The 23,300-nt window shown below is 41.1% G+C and overlaps 1 protein-coding gene across 1 annotated transcript in view; it reads right to left on the bottom strand.

Moving 5' to 3' along the window:
* Positions 1 to 22,367, bottom strand: part of LOC122452377 (membrane cofactor protein-like) — a 36,754-nt gene extending 14,387 nt beyond the window's left edge. The window contains exons 1-3 of the mRNA XM_043485935.1: positions 22,176 to 22,367; positions 17,023 to 17,211; positions 16,581 to 16,683 (exon numbers count right to left, since the gene is read on the bottom strand). Of these exons, the coding sequence (XP_043341870.1) occupies positions 16,581 to 16,683; positions 17,023 to 17,211; positions 22,176 to 22,218 (335 nt within the window). The 5' untranslated portion in view covers positions 22,219 to 22,367. The remainder of the gene's footprint in view (positions 1 to 16,580; positions 16,684 to 17,022; positions 17,212 to 22,175) is intronic.
* Between the last annotated feature and the right edge of the window lie 933 nt (positions 22,368 to 23,300).

The raw sequence follows: 23,300 nt of genomic DNA, 5'->3' as shown, positions 1-23,300 counted from the left end.
CCCACTTCGGCCTACAGTAAAATGTGCAAATTACTGTCACGCTTGTCAGTGTACCCCTCTGCTCCCTCTGGCTCGTGTATCACACACTGACTTCTACTCTTTGCTCACACCATTTTGCTCAGTAAGGACTGAGCAGAGATCAGGGCCCTAGAACTTGCCTGCCTGGATTCAAATTCTAGCTCCATGACTGACTTGAGCTTGGGAAATCCCTTGCTGCTGCTGCTAAGTCGCTTCAGTTGTGCCCGACTCTGTGCGACCCTATGGACCGCAGTCCACCAGGCTCCTCTGTCCACGGGATTCTCTAGGCAAGAACACTGGAGTGGGTTGACGTTTCCTTCTCCGGGAAATCCCTTAATGCTTCCTTAATGCTTCCCCTACACAACTCATGGGATTGTTCTGAGGATTGGATGAGTTAGCCTCTGGCACATAGTGAGTACTAGGTAAATTTTAACTCTTATCAATATTTTTTAGATCAGAATACAAACCCACCTTATTTTATTGCTCCTAACTTTTTGAGATTTTAACAAACTGAAGGTGTGTGGCAACCCTGCCTCAAGCAAGTTTATTTGTGCCATTTTCCCAGCAATGTTTCCTCACTTTATTTCTCTTGTCACATTTTGATAAATATCACATATTTCAAACTTTATTACTACTATTATATTTGTTGTGGTCATTTGTGATCAATGCTATTTAATGTTACTACTGTGACTCACTGAAGGTTCAGATTATGACCGTTCCCTCCTCCAGGGGATCTTCCCAACCCAGGGATTGAACCTGGGTCTCCCAAACTGCAGGCAGATTCTTTACCATCTGAGTTACCAGGGAAGCCCTAACAATTTTTGGCAATATGCCATTTTAAAATTAAGGTATGTATATTTTTTAGACATAATTTCATTACATACTTACTAGACTATGATATAGTGTAAACATATGTAAAAAATTCATTTGACTTGCTCTATTGCAGTGGTCTGGAACTGAACCTGTAATATCTCCGAGGTATGTCTTCACCTTCCTAGGAGTAGCACAGGAATACTCCTACTTGGCGATATCTTCTCTGATGATTTAAATTCACAATACACTCTCCTCCTTCTGGAAGTTCACTGTAATGACTGTGAGTAATTCTATATATTTTATACTTCTTCTCACTTACTATTATGCTTTGATGCCTCTCTGTATATGTTGTATTTCTCAAGAAGGATACAACCTCTTTAGGAAGAATCTATGTACTAAACTTTTGGCATTCCTCAAACTACCTAGTAGGGTCTCTCTATATAAATACTCACTGAATGTTCCATTATTTCTAATTGAGTAAGTTAAATATACCCTATCTGCTTCCAGCTGACTTTTCTACAAGACTCACTCATTGATTCTATATTATAATGTGTATTTCTGGTATGATGGCAATTTAAGAGGCATCAGGAATCTGTCTCCCCACCTTGATAACAATTGCACAGGTAGAATCTGCCTGATGTCACTATTTTGGAACTCTGACTTCTCTTGATGGTTTACAATGTCCAGGTGAAGACTTAGGTAAATTGGCTTACTTTGGTCTATTTCAACTCTTACCTTAGCACAGTGGTAGCTACCCATCCTCACCCATAGCAGTGTGGCAGGGATCTCTGCATGTGTTTGCAGAGCAGCTTACAAGTTGCTTGTGGGAGCCAAGGTGTTCAAAAAGGACCCTGTCCTCCAAATATGAGGATCTGTGTTCTTATCACTGATAGCTGCTTCTGATCACAGATAATCAGACAAAGAAACAGGTAGCCATTTTTTACACACCTCCCCCTACTCTTGTAATCCCCTTCTGCCCTGGATGAAGTAACTTCAAGAGGCTGACATATCAAGTGCCCTTTCTTCCCCATTTCATCTTCAGTTTTTCCCCTTATAGGAGCCAGACATTAAATACTAGGACGTTCCAAAGCAACTGCACATGCACGAAAATCAGAAAGTGATAGTGTATGCCTAGGGAATGGCTCAGGAAAGACCTGAAATATTTTTCAGTTTGTTCATCAGGCTGATATTCAGCACAGAGCCATTAATCAACAATTTTTTTAAAAAAATAAATAATCCACCTTGCATTTGGTGCTTTGCCTGTGGTATAGCATCATTGAGAACTTCCTTCCGCAAGGTTGCCCCAAAATATATTCTACAAATGATTTCCCACAAGTGTATGCTCACCTAAATCTTCATGCTGCCAACTGCCACAAGAACAAATGTGGCCATACCAACAAACTGCCTCCAGAAGGAGGTCAAATAACACCTTTCACCGGCACCTGTTTGTCTTCACAGAGGCCTCCTGCCTAATCCCCATGGGTAGGCCCTCAGTAATATTTGAAAAGCAAAAACAAAATGACTGGCTTAAAGATGTTTAAAGAACTAAAGGAAGAAATCATGAAGTCAAGGGAACACGTGTGAAACATAGAAATCTCAAACAGGAGGCAGAAGAACTAGAAAGAAACCTCAAGGAACTTCTGGAGTTGAAAAGTACAATAATGGGCTTTAAAAATCCATGGGAGGCACATTTGAGCAAAAGGAAGAAAGGATCAGAGAACTTGGAAGCAGGATAATGGAAATTAGTGTCTCTGAGGAACACAAAGAGAAAAGACTAAAGAAAAATGAACAGAACCTAAGAAATCTTTGGAACTGCGGAACACCAACAGATCTACCAACATATACAATGTAGGACTCTCAGAAGGAGGCAGTGCAGAGAAGAGAGCAGAGAGAATGTTTGAAAAATTAATGGCAGAAAACTATTCAAATTTGATTAAATGTTAATATAAATATGACAAAATCTCAATGCACCCTAAGATGAACTCAAAGAAACACATAATACTCATGCTTTCAAAAGACAAGGAGAGAATATTGAAAGCTGCAAGAAAGAGATAGAATAATCACATAGAGAGGATTCTAAACAAGGTTATGAAATTTCTCATTAAGAACTCAGAACCCCAAGATAGTGACTATAGATACTCAAAGTGCTAAAAGACAAAACAACAACAACAACAAAAACAAACAAAAATCTTCTATCCAGGAAAAAACTGTTCTTTGAAAGTTATGGAGAAATTAGGACCTTTCCAGAAATAAAAACAGAGAGAGACTGTGACCACTAGGCCACTGTGGACCCACACCTCCACTGGAGACTCCTGGACACTCACAGACTTTTTTGGGGAAGTGAGGTGTGTGTGGCACTGGCTGTGCTTTGGAACAGAGAATCTGGACGTGTCTCAGAGAATTTCTGACCTTTTAAGAATATTTTGGGTTATAGCTGTTGAACATGACAACCAACGTAATGAATACTCATTCTCCTGCTCTAGAAGTGGGATTTGTATTTGACTCCAAGATGGCAGAGCAGAAGGATGTGCACTCCTCTTTTCCTCTGAGAACTGCAAAACTACAACTCACTGCTGAACAACCATCGACAGGAGAATGTTGGATCCCACCAAAAAAAGATACCCCACATCCAAGGGCAAAGGAGAAACCTAAGTAAGACAATAGGAGGGGTGAAAACGTGTTTAGAATCAAACCCCATACCCGCCAGAGGTATGCTCAAGGGCTGAAACAAACCTTGTGTGCACCAGGACCCAGAGACCTCACAGAGACTGAGCCAGAACTGTGTTTGAGTGTTTCCTGAGGAGGTATGGGGCAGCAGTGGACTGCTGTAGGGGCAGGGGCTCTAGGTGCAGTAGACCTGGGTATGGCATTAGCCCTCTTGGCGAAGGTCGCTATCAACCCCACCATAGAGCCTTCAGAACTTATATAGGACTGGGGAAACAGGCTCTTGGAGGGCACAAACAAAAGCTTGTGCACACAAGACCCAGGAGAAAGGAGCAGTGGTCCCATGAGAGACTGACCCAGACTTGCCTGTGAGTGTCCAGAGGTCTCCAGCTGAACTGTGGGTCAGCGGTGGCCTGCTGCAGGATTGGGGGCACTGCGTGTAGCAGTGTGCGCACGGGACCTTTGGAAGGAGGTCACCATTATCCTCATTACCTCCACCATAGTTTGGCCTCAGGTCAAACAACAGGGAGGGAACACAGCCCCGCCCATCAACAGAAAACTGGATTAAAAGGTTTACTCAGCATGGCCCTGCCCATCAGAACAAGACCCAATTTCCCCCACAGTCAGTCTCTCCCAGCAGGAAGCTTCCATAAGCCTCTTATTCTTCTCCATCAGAGGGGGGACAGAATGAAAACCACAGCCACAGAAAACTAACCAATGTGATCACATGGACCACAGCCTTGTCTAACTCAGTGAAACTATGAGCCATGCCATTTAGGGCCACCCAAGATGGATGGGTCATGATGGAGAGTTCTGACAAAACGTGGTCCACTGGAGAAGGAAATGGCAAACCACTTCAGTATTCTTGCCTTGAGAGTCCCATGAACAGCGTGAAAAGGCAAAAAGATAGGACACTGAAAGATCAACTTCCCAGGTCAGTAGGTGCCCAGTATGCTACTGGAGATCAGTGGAGAAATAACTTCAGAAAGAATGAAGAGATGGAGCCAAAGCAAAAACAACTCCCAGTTGTGGATGTGACTGGTGATGGAAGTAAAGCCCGATGCTGTAAAGAGCAATATTGCATAGGAACCTGGAATGTTAGGTCCATGAATCAAGGAAAATTGGAAGTGGTCAAATAAGAGATGGCAAGAGTGAACATCAACATTTCAGGAATCAGCGAACTAAAATGGACTGGATGGGTGAATTTAACTTAGATGGCCATTATATCTACTACTGTGGGCAAGAATCCCTTAGAAGAAATGTAGTAGCCATCATAGTAAACAAACGAGTCCGAAATGCAGTACATGGATGCAGTCTCAGAAATGACAGAATGATCTCTGTTCATTTCAAGGCAAACCATTCAATATCACAGTAATCCAAGTCTATGCCCCGACCAGTAACACTGAAGAAGCTGAAGTTGAATGGTTCTATGAAGACCTACAAGACCTTCTAGAACTAATACCCAAAAAAAGATGCCCTTTTCATTACAGGGGACTGGATGCAAAGGTAGGCACTCAAGAGACACCTGGAGTAACAGGCAAATTTGGCCTTAGAGTACAAAACAAAGCAGGCCAAAGTCTAACAGAGTTTTGCCAAGAGAATGCACTGGTCATAGCGAACACCCTCTTCCTACAACATAAGAGAAGACTCTACACACGGACATCACCAGATAGTCAATACCAAAATCAGATTGATTATATTCTTTGCAGCCAAAGATGGAGAAGCTCTATACAGTCAGCAGAAACAAGACCAGGAGCCAACTGTGGCTCAGATCATGAACTCCTTATTGCCAAATTCAGACGTAATTTGAAGAAAGTAGGGAAAACCACTAGGCCATTCAGGTATGACCTAAATCAAATACCTTACGATTATACAGTGGAAGTGAGAAATAGATTCAAGGGATTAGGTCTGATAGACAGAGTGCCTGAAAACTATGGATGGAGGTTCATGACATTATACAGCAGGCACGGATCAAGATCATCTCCAAGAAAAAGAAAGGCAAAAAGGCAAAATGATTGTCTGTGGAGGCCTTACAAGTAGCTGAGAAAAGAAAAGATGCAAAAGGCAAAGGAGAAAAGGAAAGATATACCCACCTGAATACAGAGTTCCAAAGAATAGCAAGGAGAGATAAGAAAGCTTTCCTCAGTGATCAGTGCAAAGAAATAGAGGAAAACAATAGAATGGGAAACACTAGAGATCTCTTCAAGAAAATTAGAGGTACCAAGGGAACATTTCATGCAAAGATGGGCAAAATAAAGGACAGAAATGGTATGGACCTAACAGAGGCAAAAGATATTAAGAAGAGGTGGCAAGAATACACAGAAGAACTGTACAAAAAAGATCTTCATGACCCAGATAACCACGATGGTGTGATCACTCACTTAGAGCCAGACATCCTGGAATGTGAAGTCAAGTAGGCCTTAGGAAGCACCACTATGAACAAAGCTAGTGGAGGTGATGGAATTCCAGTTGAGCTATTCCAAATCCTAAAAGATGATGCTGTGAAAGTGCTGCACTCAATATGCCAGCAAATTTGGAAAACTCAGCAGTGGCCACAGGACTGGAAAAGGTCAGTTTTCATTTCAATCCCAAAGAAAGGCAATGCCAAAGAATGCTCAGACTACTGCACAATTGCACTCATCTCAAATGCTAGCAAAGATATGCTCAAAATTCTCCAATTCAGACTTCAACAGTACATGAACCATGAAATTCCAGATGTTCAAGTTGGATTTAGAAAAGGCAGAGGAACCAGAGATCAAATTTCCAACATCCACTGTATCATGATAAAGCTAGAGAATTCCAGAAAAACTACTTCTGCTTTATTGACTATGCTAAAGCCTTTGACTGTGTGGATCATAACAAAGTGTGGAAAATTCTTCAAGAGAAAGGAATACCAGACTACCTGACCTGCCTCCTGAGAAATCTGTACGCAGGTCAAGAAGCAACAGTTAGAACTAGACATGGGACAATGGACTGGTTCCAAATCAGCAAAGAAGTACATCAAGGCTGTATATTGTCACCCTGCTTATTTAACATATGCAGAGGACATCATGAGAAATGCTGGGCTGGATGAAGCACAATCTGGAATCAAGATTGTGGAGAGAAATAGCAATAACCTCAGTTATGCAGATGACACCACCCTTATAGCAGAAAGCAAAGAACTAAAGAGCCTCTTGATGAATTGAAAGAGGAGAGTGAAAAAAACTTAAAACTCATCATTCAGAAAACAAAGATCATGGCATCTGGTCCCATCACCTCATGGAAAATAGATGGGGAAACAATGGAAACAGTGAAAGTCTTTATCTTTTTGGGCTCCAAAATCACTGCAGATGGTGACTGCAGCCATGAAATTAAAAGACTTTTACTCCTTGGAAGGAAAGTTATGACCAACCTAGACAGCTTATTAAAAAGCAGAGACATTACTTTGTCAACAAAGGTCCATCTGGTCAAAGCTATGGTTTTTCCACAGCCATGTGTCAATGTGAGAGTTGGACTATAAAGAAGGCTGACAGTTGAAGAATTGATGATTTTGACTTGTGTTGTTAGAAAGGACTCTTGAGAGTCCCTTTGATTGCAAGGAGATCCAATTAGCCAATCCTAAAGGAAATCAGTCCTGAATATTCATTGGAAGGACTGATGCTGAAGCTGAAACTCCAATATTTGGCCACCTGATGCATCACTGACTCATTGGAAAAGACCCTGATACTGAGAATGATTGAAGGCAGAAGGGTAGGAGAAGGGGATAACAGAGGATGAGATGGTTGAATGGTATCCCAAGTCTATGGACATGAGTTTGAGTAAGCTCTGGGAGATGGTGATGGACAGGGATGTCTGGCATGCTGTAGTCCATGGGTTGCAAAGAGTTGGACACAACTGAGTGATTAAACTGACTGAGACCTCAGCAGCAAGAAACACTTGAGGGAGTCTTGCAAGGTGAAATAATAGGACATGAGACAGTAACTCAAATTGTTGTGGAAAAATAAAGATCTCACTTAAAGTAAATTCATAAGCAATTTTAAAAGATATCATTTGATTACAGGTGGTTTGCTACTACAATTTTTGTAGTTAATTTGGTATTAATTCAACTTGGAGTTCTATAACTGTAGGAAGTTAAATGTAGTCCCAATGGTAACCATAAACAAAATAGCTATAGAATGTACAAAAAAGGAAATAATGCAGAAACTATTCATTTCACTATAAAAATCAACTAGACACAAAAGAAAAAAGTAATGCAGGAAATTAGGAACAAAAAAGCTAAAAGGCTTATAGAAAGCAAATGGCACAATTACAGAAATAAGTCCCTCCTTTTGGTAATTTATTAAATTTAAATGTATTAAACTCTTTAATCAAAAGTCAGAAATTGGCAGAGTGCATAAAACACATGATTCAGCTATATGCTACCTCCAAGAGACTCACATGACATCCATAGACAGAAATGTGTTGAATATGAAAGGGTGCAAAAATATATTCCTTGCTAATAGTATCTAAAAGAGAGCAGGGATGACTATACTAATTTAGATAAAATAGACTCTAGACAAAAAGTGTATAGGCAAAGAAGGACATTATATTTTAAAAAGGATTAAGTACTTGAATAAGATATAACAATTATAAACATTTATGCATCTAATAAGAAGCCATGAAAATATACGAAGCAAAAAATGACAGAACTGAAAGGAGTGAAAGACATTTATACAAAATAGGCATTTCTACAGTAATAGTTGGAAACTTCAATGCCCCACTCATAATAATGTATTAAACAACTTGGTAGAAGATAAGTAAGGAAGTAGAGGACTTCAACAATACAAGACAAACTAGGTCTCACTGACATATACAGAGCACTCTATCTAACAACAACAGAATATAGTCTTCTCAAGTGCATACTGGACATTTCCCAGGTTAGACCACATGTTAGGTCACAGATGAAAAAAATTAATATTCTTCATAATATAATTACATAATAGATAATAGATACTTAATAGTAGTTAATTTTGCTAGGCCAAAATTAATAAGAATTAAGGTAGATATCAGGTTGGGGAGGGGAAAAAAAGGTAGATACCACACAAATATGGTCTTTGATCACCACAGGACAAACTCAAAAATCAAAATCAATGGGAAAATTGGAAACCTCTCAAAATTGCTAAAATTTAAAAAGTCCTTTTAATCATAAGGGCACTTAGAATACACTTTGACATGAATGTGTTACAGGGAAGAGTCAATATTGACTCCAAGTTGGGCTTGTATCTTTGACTTTAACTTTTGCTTTTCTTTGCTTTTATTATTGTAATCATACATAATGGCCTATCTAAGGCCTTTGTTCAGGACCCTGGCCCACAACAAGGGAAAAAATTTCACATCCCCTCCCTGAGGCTGGCTATTCCAGAAGACTTTTGTAAGATTAATGGCCTTTTTTTTTTACTTTACTTCCTCACCCCCACCCCTTTTCTGTTCTATAAAAGAACCTGGCATTTAGATCACAATAAGATGGTTATTTTGAGATATTAGTCTGACATCTTCTCAGTCTGCCAGCTTTCTGAGTAAAGTTGTATTCTTCACCTCAACACTTCACCTCTCAGATTTATTGCCCTGTCATGCATCAAGGAGAATGTACTTGGACTTGGTAAAAAATGGAAATGAAAATATAACCTACCAAAACTTATGAATGGAATACAGCAAAAGATGTGACAAGAAGGAAATTTAAATTTATAAATGTTTACATTAAAAAATATAAAAACTTGCACACTTTGAAACATAGGCCAGAGGCAGTAACTTCAAATGAGCCTGGATCAGACTGTGTGTGATCTTGCAGAGCCTCTCCAAGAGGCAACTGGGCCTCCTTCTGGGAACACAGAGACTGGTGGTAGCCATTTGGGAATTCATTGTACCAGGAGGACAGTCATGCTAACAAAAAATACCGTTTTGAGAACCTCTTCCTTGCTTATTAGTGTTGGGGGCTTACCATTCACCAATGAACTGGCAACAGTCCCAGGATGCACTGGGATGAGCAGCCAGACACCCTGGGGCCTGGTCCTGCCAGTCAACACCAGTCCCATGACTCCCTGGGCCATGCAGACAGCTGCACCAAGACCCAGTCTCACCCACTAGTGGGCCATCAGAGTCTGTATGAGGCATGGCCTGTCAGCCAAGCCATCTGAGGGCTAGCACTGTTATCAATGCTTCCCAGTAGCTGGCTCTGCCATAAATAAAGAGCCTTGCAGCCTGTATAAGGAACATTAGAAGATACACATATAGTAAACAGATGGGAGTACATTGCTGGGCCATATAGAATGTCTTCTACATAAGACCACTTTTCCAAAACTCAGAAACATATCTGAACTACCTAGAACAAAGAAAACACAGAGAATTAGGTAAAATAAGGCAAGAAAAAATATGTCCCATGGGAAGGAAGTAGCCCAGAAGAAGAACTACCTGGATTGGAGACAAGCAATATACCTTATAAAAAGTTCAAGGTAATGATTATAAGAAAGTTCAAAAAAGTCAGAAGTAGAATGGATGAATATAGTAAGAAATTTAATAAATTATGAAATATTTAAAAAACCTTAACAGAGCTGAAGAATACAATAGTTGTAATAAAATTACACCAGAAGGATTCAATAGTAGATTACATGATTCAGAACAATGGATCAGCAACTGGAAGACAGAATAGAGGAAATCACTAAAGCTGATTAGAAAAAAATTGAAAAAAATGCAGATGGTTTAAGTTCTCTGAGACAATATCAAACATACTAAATAATTTGCATCATGGGGCCCCAGAAGAAGAAGAGGGAGAGAAAGGAGCAGAGAATTTAATTAAAGAACAAATAGCTGAAAATTTCCCTAACATGGGAAAGGAAATAGATTTCTAGGTCCAGAAAGCAGAGTCCCAAACACAGTGAACACAAAGAGATCCACACCAAGATGAATTGTAATCAAACTGGCAGAAATTAAAGACAGAGAGATTCTTAAAAGCAGCACAAGAAAAGCAGCTGGCTGCATATAATAAATTCCCATATGATTATAAGCATTTTCAGAAGAAACTTTAAAGATCAAAAGGCAGTAGCATGATAAGGTTAAAGGTATGAAAGCTAAAAATCTATATATAAAAATACTGTACCTGGCAAAGATATTTAGATTTGAAAGAATGTTGCTGCTGCTGCTGCTGCTAAGTCACTTCAGTCATGTCCGACTCTGTGCGACCCCATAGACGGCAGCCCACAGGCTCCGCCGTCCCTGGGATTCTCCAGGCAAGAACACTGGAGTGGGCTGCCATTTCCTTCTCCAATGCAGGAAAGTGAAAAGTGAAAGTGAAGTTGCTCAGTCGTGTCCGACTCTTCATGACCCCATGGATTGCAGTCTACCAGGCTCCTCCATCTGTGGGATTTTCCAGGCAAGAGTACCGGAGTGGGCTGCCATTGCCTTCTCCATGAAACAATGTTACAGACAAGCAAAACTAAAAGAATTCAGTACCACTAAATGGGCTTCACAAAAAAATGTTAAAAGGATTTTTTTTTAAGTACAAAAGAAAAGGCCACAACTAAAAAATATGAAGATTGTGAAGGAATCATCTTATTTGTAAAGGGAAACATACAAGAAAGGTAGTAGATAAACCATTTATAAAACTAGTAGGAAGGTTAAAAGACAAAGGAGCCAAATCACATACATATATGTATACACACATACACACACATATATATAATAAGAAGTTAAGGGATGCACAAAACAATGAACTATAAAATATGATGTCGAAAACATTAAACATGAGAGGAGGGGAGTAAAAATAAGTGTAGTTAAAATGTATTTGAACTTAAGAACTCAGCAATGTTAAGCAATCATGAAGTTTTATACAAAATTCTCATGGCAATCACAAACCAAAACTCTATAATACACACACACACAAAAGAAAGACATCCAAACTGAACATTAAAGATACTCATCAAATCACAAAGAAAGTTAGCAAAAGAAGATTGAAAGAGAACTGCAGTAACAAACAGTAAATGATTAAGAAAATGACAAAACATGGATACCTACCAATTTTTATTTTAAATGTAAAAGAAACAATACTCAAAAGACATGGAGTGGCTAAAAGGGTAAAAAAACAAGATCTAATGATATGCTGCATGAAAGAGACTCACTTCAGATATAAAGACACAAAGTCTGAAAATGGAGAAATGAAAAAATGTATTCCATGTAAATGTAAAGCAAAAGAAAGTTATAATACGAATACTTATCACAGACAAAATACAGTTTAAAAAAAGACTGTAGAAGAGACAAAGTAGAACCGTACATAATGATCAAGGGATCAGTCCAAGAAGAAGATATAGCAATTGTAAATACATATGTATACAATAGACAATCATCTAAATACATAAGGAAAATATAACAGATATAAAGGGAGAAATTGGCAGCAACACAACAATCAAACATGACTTTAACAACACACATACATCAAAGGACATATAGACAGAAAATCAATAAGGAAGCATTAGCTTTAAATGATACATTATATCAGATGAACTTAATAAATATGTATGGAACATAGATCCAAAAGCAAAAGAATATATATTCTTTTCAAGGACACATGGAACATCCTCCAGGATAGATCATATTCCAGGCCACAAAACAAGCTTTGGTAAATTTAAAAAAATTGAAATCATATCAAGCATTTTTTCTGACAACAAAGACATGAGACCAGAAATCAGCTATAAACACTAACAAGGCTCAACATTATCCTGCTAAACAATGAACAGACCACTCATGTAACCAAAGAACAATTTTTTTAAAACTGGAGACAAATGAAAACAAAAATACAATGACTTAAATTCTATGAGATGCAGCAAAAGCAGTTCCAGGAGGAAACTTTATAGCAAAAGAAGCTTACCTTAGAAAACAAGAAAAATCTCAATTAAACACCTACTTACATCTTAAGGAAGTAGGAAATGAAGACAAAACAAAATCAAAAGTTAGTAGAAGGAAAAAAATATCATAAAGATCAAGGCAGAAATAAATGAAATAGAAAAAAAAAAAGGATGAAAGAAAAAAAGACATGGTACTTTGAAAACATAAAAAAAAAAAAAAAAAACAGTTAAAACATTTAGCCTGACTCAATTTTTTAAAAAAAGAGGGTCTAAATCAATAACATCAGAAATCAAAATAGAGAACTTACAACCAACACTTAAGAAACAAAGAGGATCGTAAAAGGTCACCATGAACAACTCTATGGCAATAAAACGAACAACCAAGAAGAAACGCACAAATTCTGAGAAAGGCACAATCTCCTAAGACTCTACCAGGAAGAAATAGAAAATATTAACTAATTAATTATCAGTAATGGAATCAAGTCACTAACAAAAAAACTCTCAACAAACAAAACATTGTGAGAAGAGTTGACACTTATCCTCCTCAAACTAACAATATATTATGCAACCCAGGTAATATGGCCAGTATTTTAAAATAATGATAAATCAAGTCTAATCTATAAAAGTTTTGAATTACTTTATTGTACCCCTGAAACTAATAGAATACTGCAAACTAACTATGCCTTATTGAATTGAAAGAGAACACCTATTCTTCTCAAACTATTTCAAAAAATTTCAATGAAAGAAACACTTTCAAATGCATTGTAAAAGGCTAAAATCACTCTAATACTTAAGCCAGACAAAGATACCACAGCAAAAGAAAATTACAGACCAATATCCTTGAAGAACCTAGATACAAAAATGCTTAATAAAATATTAGCAAATAAATAAAAAAAATACTTTAAAAGGGTCATACACCATGATTAAGTGGGATTTATCTCAGGGGTGCATGAGCTGTGCTTAGTATAACGCTGTCATGTCCAACTCTTTGTGACCCATGGACTGTCACCCTATAGATTCCTCTGTCCATGGGGATTCTCCAGGCAAGAATATTGCAGTGTATTAACATGCCCTCCTCCAGAGGATCGTCTCCACCCAGGAATCCATCCGGGGTCTCCTGCATTGCAGGTGGATTCTTTAACAGCTGAGCTACCAGGGAAGCCCTACCAGGGCTGCATGGATGGTTCAAAGTCACAAATCAGTCAACGTGATATACTACATTAATACACTGAAGAATAAAAATCATAGATTATCTCACAAATGCAGGAAGCTTTTAACAAATTCCAGGTCCATCTATGATAAAAACTCTCAACAACATGGATATAGAGGGAAGGAAGAAAGTACTGCATGCGTGCTCAGGTGTGTCCCACTCTTAGGGACTGTATGGACTGTAGCCAACCAGGCTAACCTGTCCATGGTTTCTCTCGGCAAAACTACTGGAGTGGGTTGTCATTTCCTTCTCCAGGGTATCTCCCCAACCCAGGGATTGAGCCTGCATCTCCTATGGCTTCTGCATTGAGGCAGATTCTTTACCACTGAACCACTTGGGACATTCCCCATAAAAGGAACATACCTCAGTATAATATAGGTAATATATAAGATAATATATTATTTAACTTATATGCAGAGTACATCATGTGAAATTCCAGGGTGGATAAAGCACAAGCTGGAATCAAGATTGCCAGAAGAAATATCAATAACCTCAGGTACTCAGATGACATCTCCCTTATGGTAGAAAGTGAAGTGGAATTAAAGATCCTCTTGATGAAGGTGAAAGAGAAGAGTGAAAAACCTGGCCTAAAACTCAACATTCAAAAACTGAAGTTCATGGCATCTGGTTCCATCACTTCATGGCAAATAGATAGGGAAATAATGCAAACTGTGACAGACTTTATTCTCTTGGGCTCCAAAATCACTGTGGACAGTGACTGCAAACCATGAAATTAAAAGATGCTTGCCCCTTGGAAGAAAAGCAATGATGAACCTAGACAGTGTGTTAAAAAGCAGAGACATTACTTTGCCAACAAATGTCCATCTAGTCAAAGCTACAATTTTTCCAGTAGTCGTGTATGGATGTGAGAGCCAGACCATGAAAAAGTCTGAGTGCCGAAGATTTGATACCTACAAACTGTGATGCTGGAGAAGACTTTTGAAAGTCCCTTGGAGAGCAAGGAGATCAAACCAGTCAATCCTAAAGGAAATCAACCCTAAATATTCATTGGAAGGACTGGTGATGAAGCTGACGCTCCAACACTTTGGCCACCTGATGTGAAAAACTGACTCACTGGAAAAGATCCGATGCTGGGGAAGATTGAGGGCAGGCAAAGGGGACGACAGGGGATGAGATGGTTGGATGGCATCACCGACTCAATGGACATGAGTTTGAGCAAGCTCAGGAGTCAGTGATGGACAGGGAACTCTGGCGTGCTGTGGTCCATGGGGTCGCAAAGAGTTGGAAATGACTGAGTGACTGAACAGAACTGAATAAATTCAGTTGAAGGATAAAAAGTTGAAGGATAAAAAATAAGTATTCAGAAATCTGTTGTGTTTTTATACACTGAAAAGAAGCTATCAGTAAGATAAATTAATACAACAATCCCATTTATAATTGCATCAAAGGAATAAACTACCTAGCAATAAACTTAAGAAAGGAAGTAAAAGATCTGTACTTTACTTGGAGTACTGTAATGTACAATGAGAGAAATTGAAGATGACAGAAAAATAAGGAAAGATATACCATGCTCATGGATTAGAAGAGTTAATACTGTTAAAATGATTATATTCATTTTAGTAGACTAACTAATATGAAGCACAAGCCGCCAGGAGAAATATCAATAACCTCAGATATGCAGATGACACCACCCTTATGGCAGAAGGTGAAGAGGAACTAAAAAACCTCTTGATGAAAGTGAAAGAGGAGAGTGAAAAAGTTGGCTTAAAGCTCAACATTCAGAAAACAAAGGTTATGGCATCTGGTCCCATCACTTCATGGCAAATAGATGGGGAAACAATGGAAACAGTGGCAGACTTTATTTTTGGGGGCTCCAAAATCACTGTAGATGGTGACTGCAGCCATGAAACTAAAAGACACTTGCTCCTTGGAAGAAAAGTTATAACCAACCTAGACAGCATATTAAAAAGCAGAGGTATTACTTTGCCAACAAAGGTCCATCTAGTCAAAGCTATGGTTTTTCCAGTTAGAGTTGGACCATAAAGAAAGTTGAGCGCCGAAGAAATGATGCTTTTGAACTGTGGTGTTGGAGAAGCCTCGTAAGAGTTCCTTGGACTGCAAGGAGATCCAACCAGTCCATCCTAAAGGAAATCAGTCCTGAATATTCATTGGAAGGACTGATGCTGAAGCTGAAACTCCAATACTTTGGCCACCTGATGCAAAGAACTGACTCATTTGAAAGACCCTGATGCTGGGAAAGATTGAAGGCAGGAGGAGAAGGGGATGACAGAGGATGAGATGGGATTCTCCAGGCAAGAGTACTGGAGTGGGTTGCCATTTCCTTCTCCAGGGGATCTTCCCGACTCAGGGATCAAACCCCGGTCTCTTGCACTGCAGGCAGACACTTTAACCTCTGAGCCAGCAGCGAAGCCCCTTAAAACTACAGATTATCTCAAAATAAGAGTATGTCTGGTTGACAGTTCTCTTCCTATTTCATAAGCCCCATTTCAACTCTAAGAACTGACAATTTTAAATTATTGTCAAGAATAAAATTACCATGATTACTACATTTTTAATTTATACAATAGGTTTATTACTACATATAGTAAGTTACATGGGCTTCCCAGGTGATGCTAGTGTTAAAGAATCTCCCTGTCAATGCAGGAGACACAAAAGATGCAGGTTCGATCCCTGCGTTGGGAAGATCCCCTGGAGTAGGAAGTGGCAACCCACCCAGGTATTCTTGCCTGGAAAACTCCATGGAAAGAGGAGCCTGGCAGGACCCTGGCAGTCCATGGAGTTTCAAAGAGTTGGACATGACTGAGCGACTGAACACACACATAGTAAGTTATACAGTTTTGCTTTACTTCAATTTAAACTTCTTTCTAATTACACATTTTTCAGGTCTTCGTAAATAGTGCAATAACTTTGACTACAAGTACAAATTGTCACATAGAAAACAAAATGAAATCTAGTTTATAGAAATGTTTAAAAAGAGGAGCAAAACAAAAATGGAATTAGTAATACTGAACCTTATTTTCTGTAATGAGCATCTTACTTACCCCGGATTACAAGCAAAGTGAACCTGTGAACCAAACAGAGCACTTCCATTCACGAAGTTGACTTGGCCATTCACAGGCTCTCCTACATTAGGACATGATTTTTCTAAAAGGAAATGTTCAAATATGTTGGTTTATACTAATTTCAAAAATAGGTTTAAATCAAATTCAAAAGTCTACTTTGCTTGTTTGAATTCATGGGAATCTTGTTATTCATTTAACTATTATTTTCTTTCCATATTATATGGCCAAACAAGATTCATATTTACCCAGGTAAACAATTACCAAGAAAAAGATTCCCTGGGGATTTTTCAAAGCCTGAACAAATGCACAGATATCTAAAAACCTATATTCACATGATAAAATCATCACTGAAGTAGTGGAATAGGCACACTAAGGTGTGTAAATATCCAGTGCTATAAAACATTTTTGTTTGTTTATTTACCTACACAGGCATCCTGGAGAGATGACCATGTATTATTATCTTGACAAAGAGCAGATCTCGGGAGAGTAGGAACCTTGGGCTTGAAACCTAGACGACACTCATATTGTACACATTCCCCAGGACGATAATTGGGTTTGGGTGCACCCTGGAGCCTCATAGTGTCAAATCTTGGTGGATCACCACAAGCCTCTAGGAATAGAGAGAATAAGAACATGCAAGTGAAGTACTTTATCTCTTTCATCAGCCAGGGACTGTGGCCTGGCCTCGGGTAGGTACTACAGAATAAGTAGAAAGATTCAATGACTGTCTCATGCTTTCCCAGGTGGCTAACTGGTAAAGAATTGCCTGAGGATGCAGGAGACGCAGGAGATCTGGGTCCGATCCCTCAGTTAGGAAGATCCCCTGGAAGAGGAAATGGCAATCCACTCCAGTATACTTGCCTGAAAAAATCCCAGGGACAGGGGAGCCTGGCAGGCTATAGTCCATGGGGTCGAAAAGAACTGGACACAACTGGGCACGCATACACGCCCATGCTTTTACCCATGTGGCAACAGTAGCAAAGGATGTGCCCTGCTTACTTGAAATAACCATCGATGAGCTTTTTTGGTTTGTTGAGGAATAAGGTGAACTTTCATTCAACACAATTGAAAAGATAGCATCTATGTTTTGGGTTTTAAAATGTATTTATAGGTATGTGTCCTTCCCTCTTCTTTCTAAATTCATCATTTCAAAATTCACCTCTCCCTAAGAAGTCTTGTATAGCATATAGCACTCTGATCAGATTACTCTTCCATAGTTTAGACTCAGTGTCCTCTCAGAAGGCAATGTCCTAGAGGGCAGAGATCATATGCCTTCTTTTTTACTACACTCTGTACATACTGGGTAAGAGTAATATCAAATAAACATTGTGAATTTCATAGGTCAAAATAAATATGGACTAAAGTATTTAAAAATATAACATCCTTCTATTTGCTTTGTATCAGTGAATTGTTGTGGCTGTTGTTCAGTCGCTCACGTCCAGCTCTTTGCTACCCCATGGACTGAAGCACTCTAGGCTTCCCTGTCCTCCACCATATCCCAGAGCTTGCTCAAACTGATGTCCATTGAGCTGATAATGCCATCCAACCATCTCATCCTCTGTCGTCCCCTTCACTTCCTGCCTTCAATCTTTCCCAGCATCATTTCTAATGAGTCATTCTTTGCATCAGGTGGCCAAAATATTGGAGCTTCAACTTCAGCATCAGTCTTTCCAATGAATATTCGGGACTGATTTCCTTTAGGACTGACTAGTTTGATCTCCTGGCAGTCCAAGGGACTCTAAAGAGTTTTCTCCAACACCACAGTTCAAAAGCATCAATTCTTTGGTGCTCAGCTTTCTTTATAGTCCAACTCTCATATCCATACATGACTACTGGAAAAACTGTAGCTTTGACTATATGGACCTTTGTCAGCAAAGTAATGTCTCTGCTTTTTAATACACTGTCTAGGTTAGTGAATTGAACATTTTATAAATAAATGGATACCCTTTAAATAATCAAATTTTATTACTTTGAATAACCTTACATAAAAAATTGGTTTCTTGGACATTACTGTAAACATAATTTAATCTTCATTCACTGATTAATGGATTGTACATGCCCTTAAAAGCTTCCTGCAGTAACTGTTTGGGCTGTTTATCCAATGTATCCTGACAATAAATTCTATTGCTATTATTTTAGAATTTTTATCTCTGGCCTTTTTTTTGTCGGGGGTTCTTCCCTAGAACAGTGTTACTCCTGCTTCAAGAAGTCCTCTTCCCTTTAATTATCTGTGCTCTTGGAAATCTTATGAATCTGCTAGAAATGATGTAAAATATTATGATATTTAAAGTCCTAAAGTGCTAAAAGAATGCAGAGGCCTCTCCTATACAGTTAAGGACCTAAAGGAGAAGGGAGATAAATCTATTTTGATCCCTGAGGAAACTTTGCTGTAATTACTTCTTGAATCTAGGTCTTCAGATTGACAGACTAGTCAAGAGAGAACTCTAAACAAGTGAAATATTATTCTCCTTTTTCACCATTTTCTAAATTTCAGATTCCTCTCTTGATACTCTGTCCGACATTTCATTTACACCGTGTGCTGAAATCCACCTATTGGCAAAATGTTTTCAGCATTTCCAGTATTTTGATCTTAATATATGAATGCATCTCCATCAACTGCCCAAAACAAAAGCAAAAAATAAACAAAAAAAATGATGCAGTTATTAAAAATACTGTTTAATGATCAGTATAGAGTTGGATTTTACTAATAACATTAAATTTACTCAATTTGAGCTATATGTTCTCATTTTACAATAGGGGAAAAAAATGGACTAGAAATGCTGTACAATTCCATCCTAGATAGAAATGTATAACATCATTCAGAGTTTCCTGGAACCAAGAAAGAAATCAAGTTAATAGCATGCCCATAATTAAATTATACAAATGTTGTTTGTTTTATGTATTTGCTTTGCTTTATGTATCTGAATAATTTCTTCTCTTATTCAGAATATTGGATTCTTTATTCCTGTGAGGATTTTCAAAGTAAACATATCTTGACTAAGATTTTTTTCCAGATGGTTTACAGTACAATTATATTGGCCTGCGATGCTATACTTTTACAAGAAGCATTATACAGTATGCCATTATAGAATATGGTAGATTGCATTCAGAAAATCCCCAAATTTTCAGTTTCCCAGATGAGTTTAAAGAAGATGAAACAGTCTCTGTACATATCAAGAGAACTGTTCACCTTCTGTATACTTGCAAAAGTTTGGCAAGCACTCTCTACCTGCTTACAAAATTTAAAAATAACTCTCATACTCAAGCACAAACCCAGATCCATGCCCAGATGGTAACTTCAGGATAATTATGGTCTCTGATCAAAGTGGGACCTCAATGAAACCTGACCATCCCGCCCCTTCTCTCACTGTCCACAAAAACTACTTTTTAAAAGGAATATCAAAATAAATTTCACTGAAACTGAAGTCCATGTTTGTATAAATTAAGATTCTAAAAGGCTGATATAATGCTCGTAAGCAAGAACATCTAAATCTTACAATACTGCACATTTTTTTTTTAAATCAAACTTGAAAAAACTGCCACATAAAGAAGATTCTAGTTGGTGAGGAAGATGAAGCTGGATTGCAGACACATCATCAATTGTAAAGGAAAGGTACTGAATGCCAAGCCATATCTTGTCTTCAGAAATCGTTAAGTTGGGCTGTCTGAACACCTCTGCTGTGATGGTCTGACCACTGTGTGCACGACTATAGGAATGACGGGCTCCTGGTCTGGATGACTGACTGCCAGGCTCTGTTCTGTGTTGAGGCTGCTAGTCACTGTGTGTAGGTCTGGATCCTAGTGTGATTGGCTGCAAGGTCAGGGGAATCCCAGTCTTGGAGCCAGCCCTTTGATAGGTAGGACCAGGTCACAAACTGGCTGGATGTGGAGACACACGCATGCGCGCGCGCGCGCGTGTGTGTGTGTGTGTGTGTGTATGTGTGTGTGTGTTTTGGGGGTGGCAGAACCTGGTCTCAGGGTGGCAGCTGCAGGGTCAGGGGCCCCAGAACTGCTGGTGGCTGGGGTCACAGCATAGGTGGGTTTCATAGCTGGTTTTGACCAGTTGATGGGTAGGGTCAGATCGCGACATGGCTGGCTGAGGGGCGCAAGGCATCTTGGAGGTTGTGTCAGCTTGCTGGTGGGCTGGGGCCCTGTGGGTCTTGGCATTAGTGCTGGCGAGCAGCACCAGGCTCAAGGTGGGCAGGACCAGGTCCCAGGGACCCTGCTTTCAGGGACAGGGTCCTGGAGTTGGTGTTAACACAGAGAGGATGGGCTGAGGCTCAGGGCTCTTGGGGCTGGTGTCCATCTTTTCATGGATTAGGCAAGGTCAGGGATCCATCCTGACCTCCTGGCAGACAAGACCCTGTTCTACACCTGGTTTTGGGGTGCCAGGGATCCAAGGGTTAATGTGGGCCCACTCCTGCGTACGGCTGTGTCTTCAGCCTTCTGGTGGGCAAGACTGGGTCTTGGGGTAGCTGGGGGCCCTGGGTTACCTATGACAGTCAGTTTGATGATACGTGCATGTATGCTAGGCCGCTTCAGTCATGTCCAACTCTTTGCGACCCTATGGGCTGTAGCCTGCCAGGCTCCTCTGTCCACGGGATTCTCCAGGCAAGAATATTGGAGTGGGTTGCCATGCCTTTCTCCAGGAGATCTTCCCCACTCAGGGACAGACTGGCGTCTCCTGTATGGCAGGCAGGTTCTTTAGCACTGAGCCACCTGGGGAGTCCAGTGCTGCCTCTGGTGACCAAGGCAAGTGAGCACTTCTCATCCTCCACTGCCTCCGTCAGGATTATATGCCTAGTGGCCACCTTATCACTTATGTCTCTGTGCTCACTGGTGCCTTGTGTCAATGGTGTGAGCACCCGGGGCACAAGGATGGTGACTTCTTATGCTGCCTCCTGGATTCTGAGCCACAGCCTCCACCACCAGGCGGGGCTGGGAACGTGGGGGTGTAGGCAGAGTACACAGCGACTTCTCCCACCTGACCGTTTTGTGCACCACACGAGCTTCCCAACTTGGCACCGCTGGGTGGCCACTTCTACAAAATCACACTACAGAACACCCTGAACGGCCTCCCTCAGCCCAGCAGGATACCAATACTCCACTCTCGTTATAAACCTGCCCAGAGTACAGAGAGCAAACCTCCCCGCCCACCCTCTCCCATCCCTCCACACATACATAGGCACAGAACCAGCCTACCAATATTCCCCAGGCACCTGAGAACTCAAAAGCAAGCCATCACCACCACCAACAGGCCAGCAGACCAGTCCCCAAGTGGCTCAGTCCCAGAAACCCTGCAAGCTTTTGCTAGTTTCCCCCTTGGTAAGTCCGGCTGCGCACATCACTCCGCGCCGCTGAGTGCGCACCAACAAGCAAGACTTCTCTTCTAGCGCTATGTGGTCCCCTCTGGTCACGCTTTCTACCCCAACTCCATATGACCCTGGAGTGGACCCAGTCCCACGACTCTCACGAGAGACAAAAAGCAAATCTCCTCCCACCCTCGGTTCCAGTCGGCCGGCCTCGCGAGCCGCTCCGGTTCCCCAGCAGCGCGCACGCTCTGCAGGCTCCTACCCGAGACTGTGGGCAGCAGGAACACGAGGACCACCAAAAGCATCCCTACGAGGCACCAGAAAAAGGGGACTCTCGGGGCGACCAGGAGGGGGCTTGCGCGATACGAAAGCCTCTGTCACTTTCGGGGAGACCGGCGGACTCCCAGCTGAGCCCAGCCCGGCGGAGCTCTGAGCTCGGTTGCCAGACGCAACAATCCCCAGACTCACAAGGTGTCCGGAGCAGTAACGAGGAGGGCGTGGCTGGGCCGTGCCGGGGGCGGGGTGAGGGTCTAGCGGGGCCAATGGGCGGGCTGCAAGGCGGGGCCTCGGCGCCGGGAGCGGTCCCCGCGCCCGGAGGGGCGGTCCGTGTGCCCGGAGGGGCAGTCCCTACACTGGAGGGGCCGTCCGTGTGCCTGGAGGGCAGGCCCCTGCACCCGGAGGGGCGGTCCGTGTGCCCGGAGGGGCGGTCCGTGAGCCTGGAGGGGCGGGGCGCGGCGCTGGAGGGGCGGTCCCCGTGCCTGGAGTAGGGGGGCGCGGCGCTGCGGAGGGTTCCCCTTGGGCGCGCAGACATCGGTGCGCCTCCGCCGACACATGGGGTGTCTCTGGTTCCTCTGCCTGCAGACCTGAAGGAGAGCCGCGGCGACTCAGTGGGAATATCTGGCTCACCTCCTCTTGATGAACAGACTGTTATCACCCTACGCAGGGAGGGTGGAAAGGAATCAAGGGCTGACGCGGTCATCATTGTCCCTTTTCTGGAAGTCTGGATTAAAGAATCAAGTGCATCGACCTGAGGATAAAAACCTAAGCCCAGGCAGCGGGTCACGGTCGGCCAGACACCCCTCAGGACTGCAGTCTGGACCTGGGGCATTCCAGACTGTCCGGACACCTGGGTCCTTTGTTCAGTCTTTGGCTTAGTTGGGGATTAAAAGACGCTTACTCCTTGGAAGGAAAGTTATGACCAATCTAGATAGCATATTAAAACGCAGAGACAAAAAAAAAAAAAAAAGCAGAGATATTACCTTGCCAACAAAGGTCCGTCTAGTCAAGGCTATGGTTTTTCGAATGGTCATGTATGGATGTGAGAGTTGGACTGTGAAGAAAGCTGAGCGCTGAAGAATTGATGCTTTTTGAACTGTGGTGTTGGAGA

The sequence above is a fragment of the Cervus canadensis genome, chromosome 13 (genome assembly GCF_019320065.1).
Source record: "Cervus canadensis isolate Bull #8, Minnesota chromosome 13, ASM1932006v1, whole genome shotgun sequence".
In the NCBI taxonomy this organism is placed as follows: Eukaryota; Metazoa; Chordata; class Mammalia; order Artiodactyla; family Cervidae; genus Cervus; species Cervus canadensis.
This window is presented reverse-complemented; position numbering and strand designations above follow the sequence as displayed.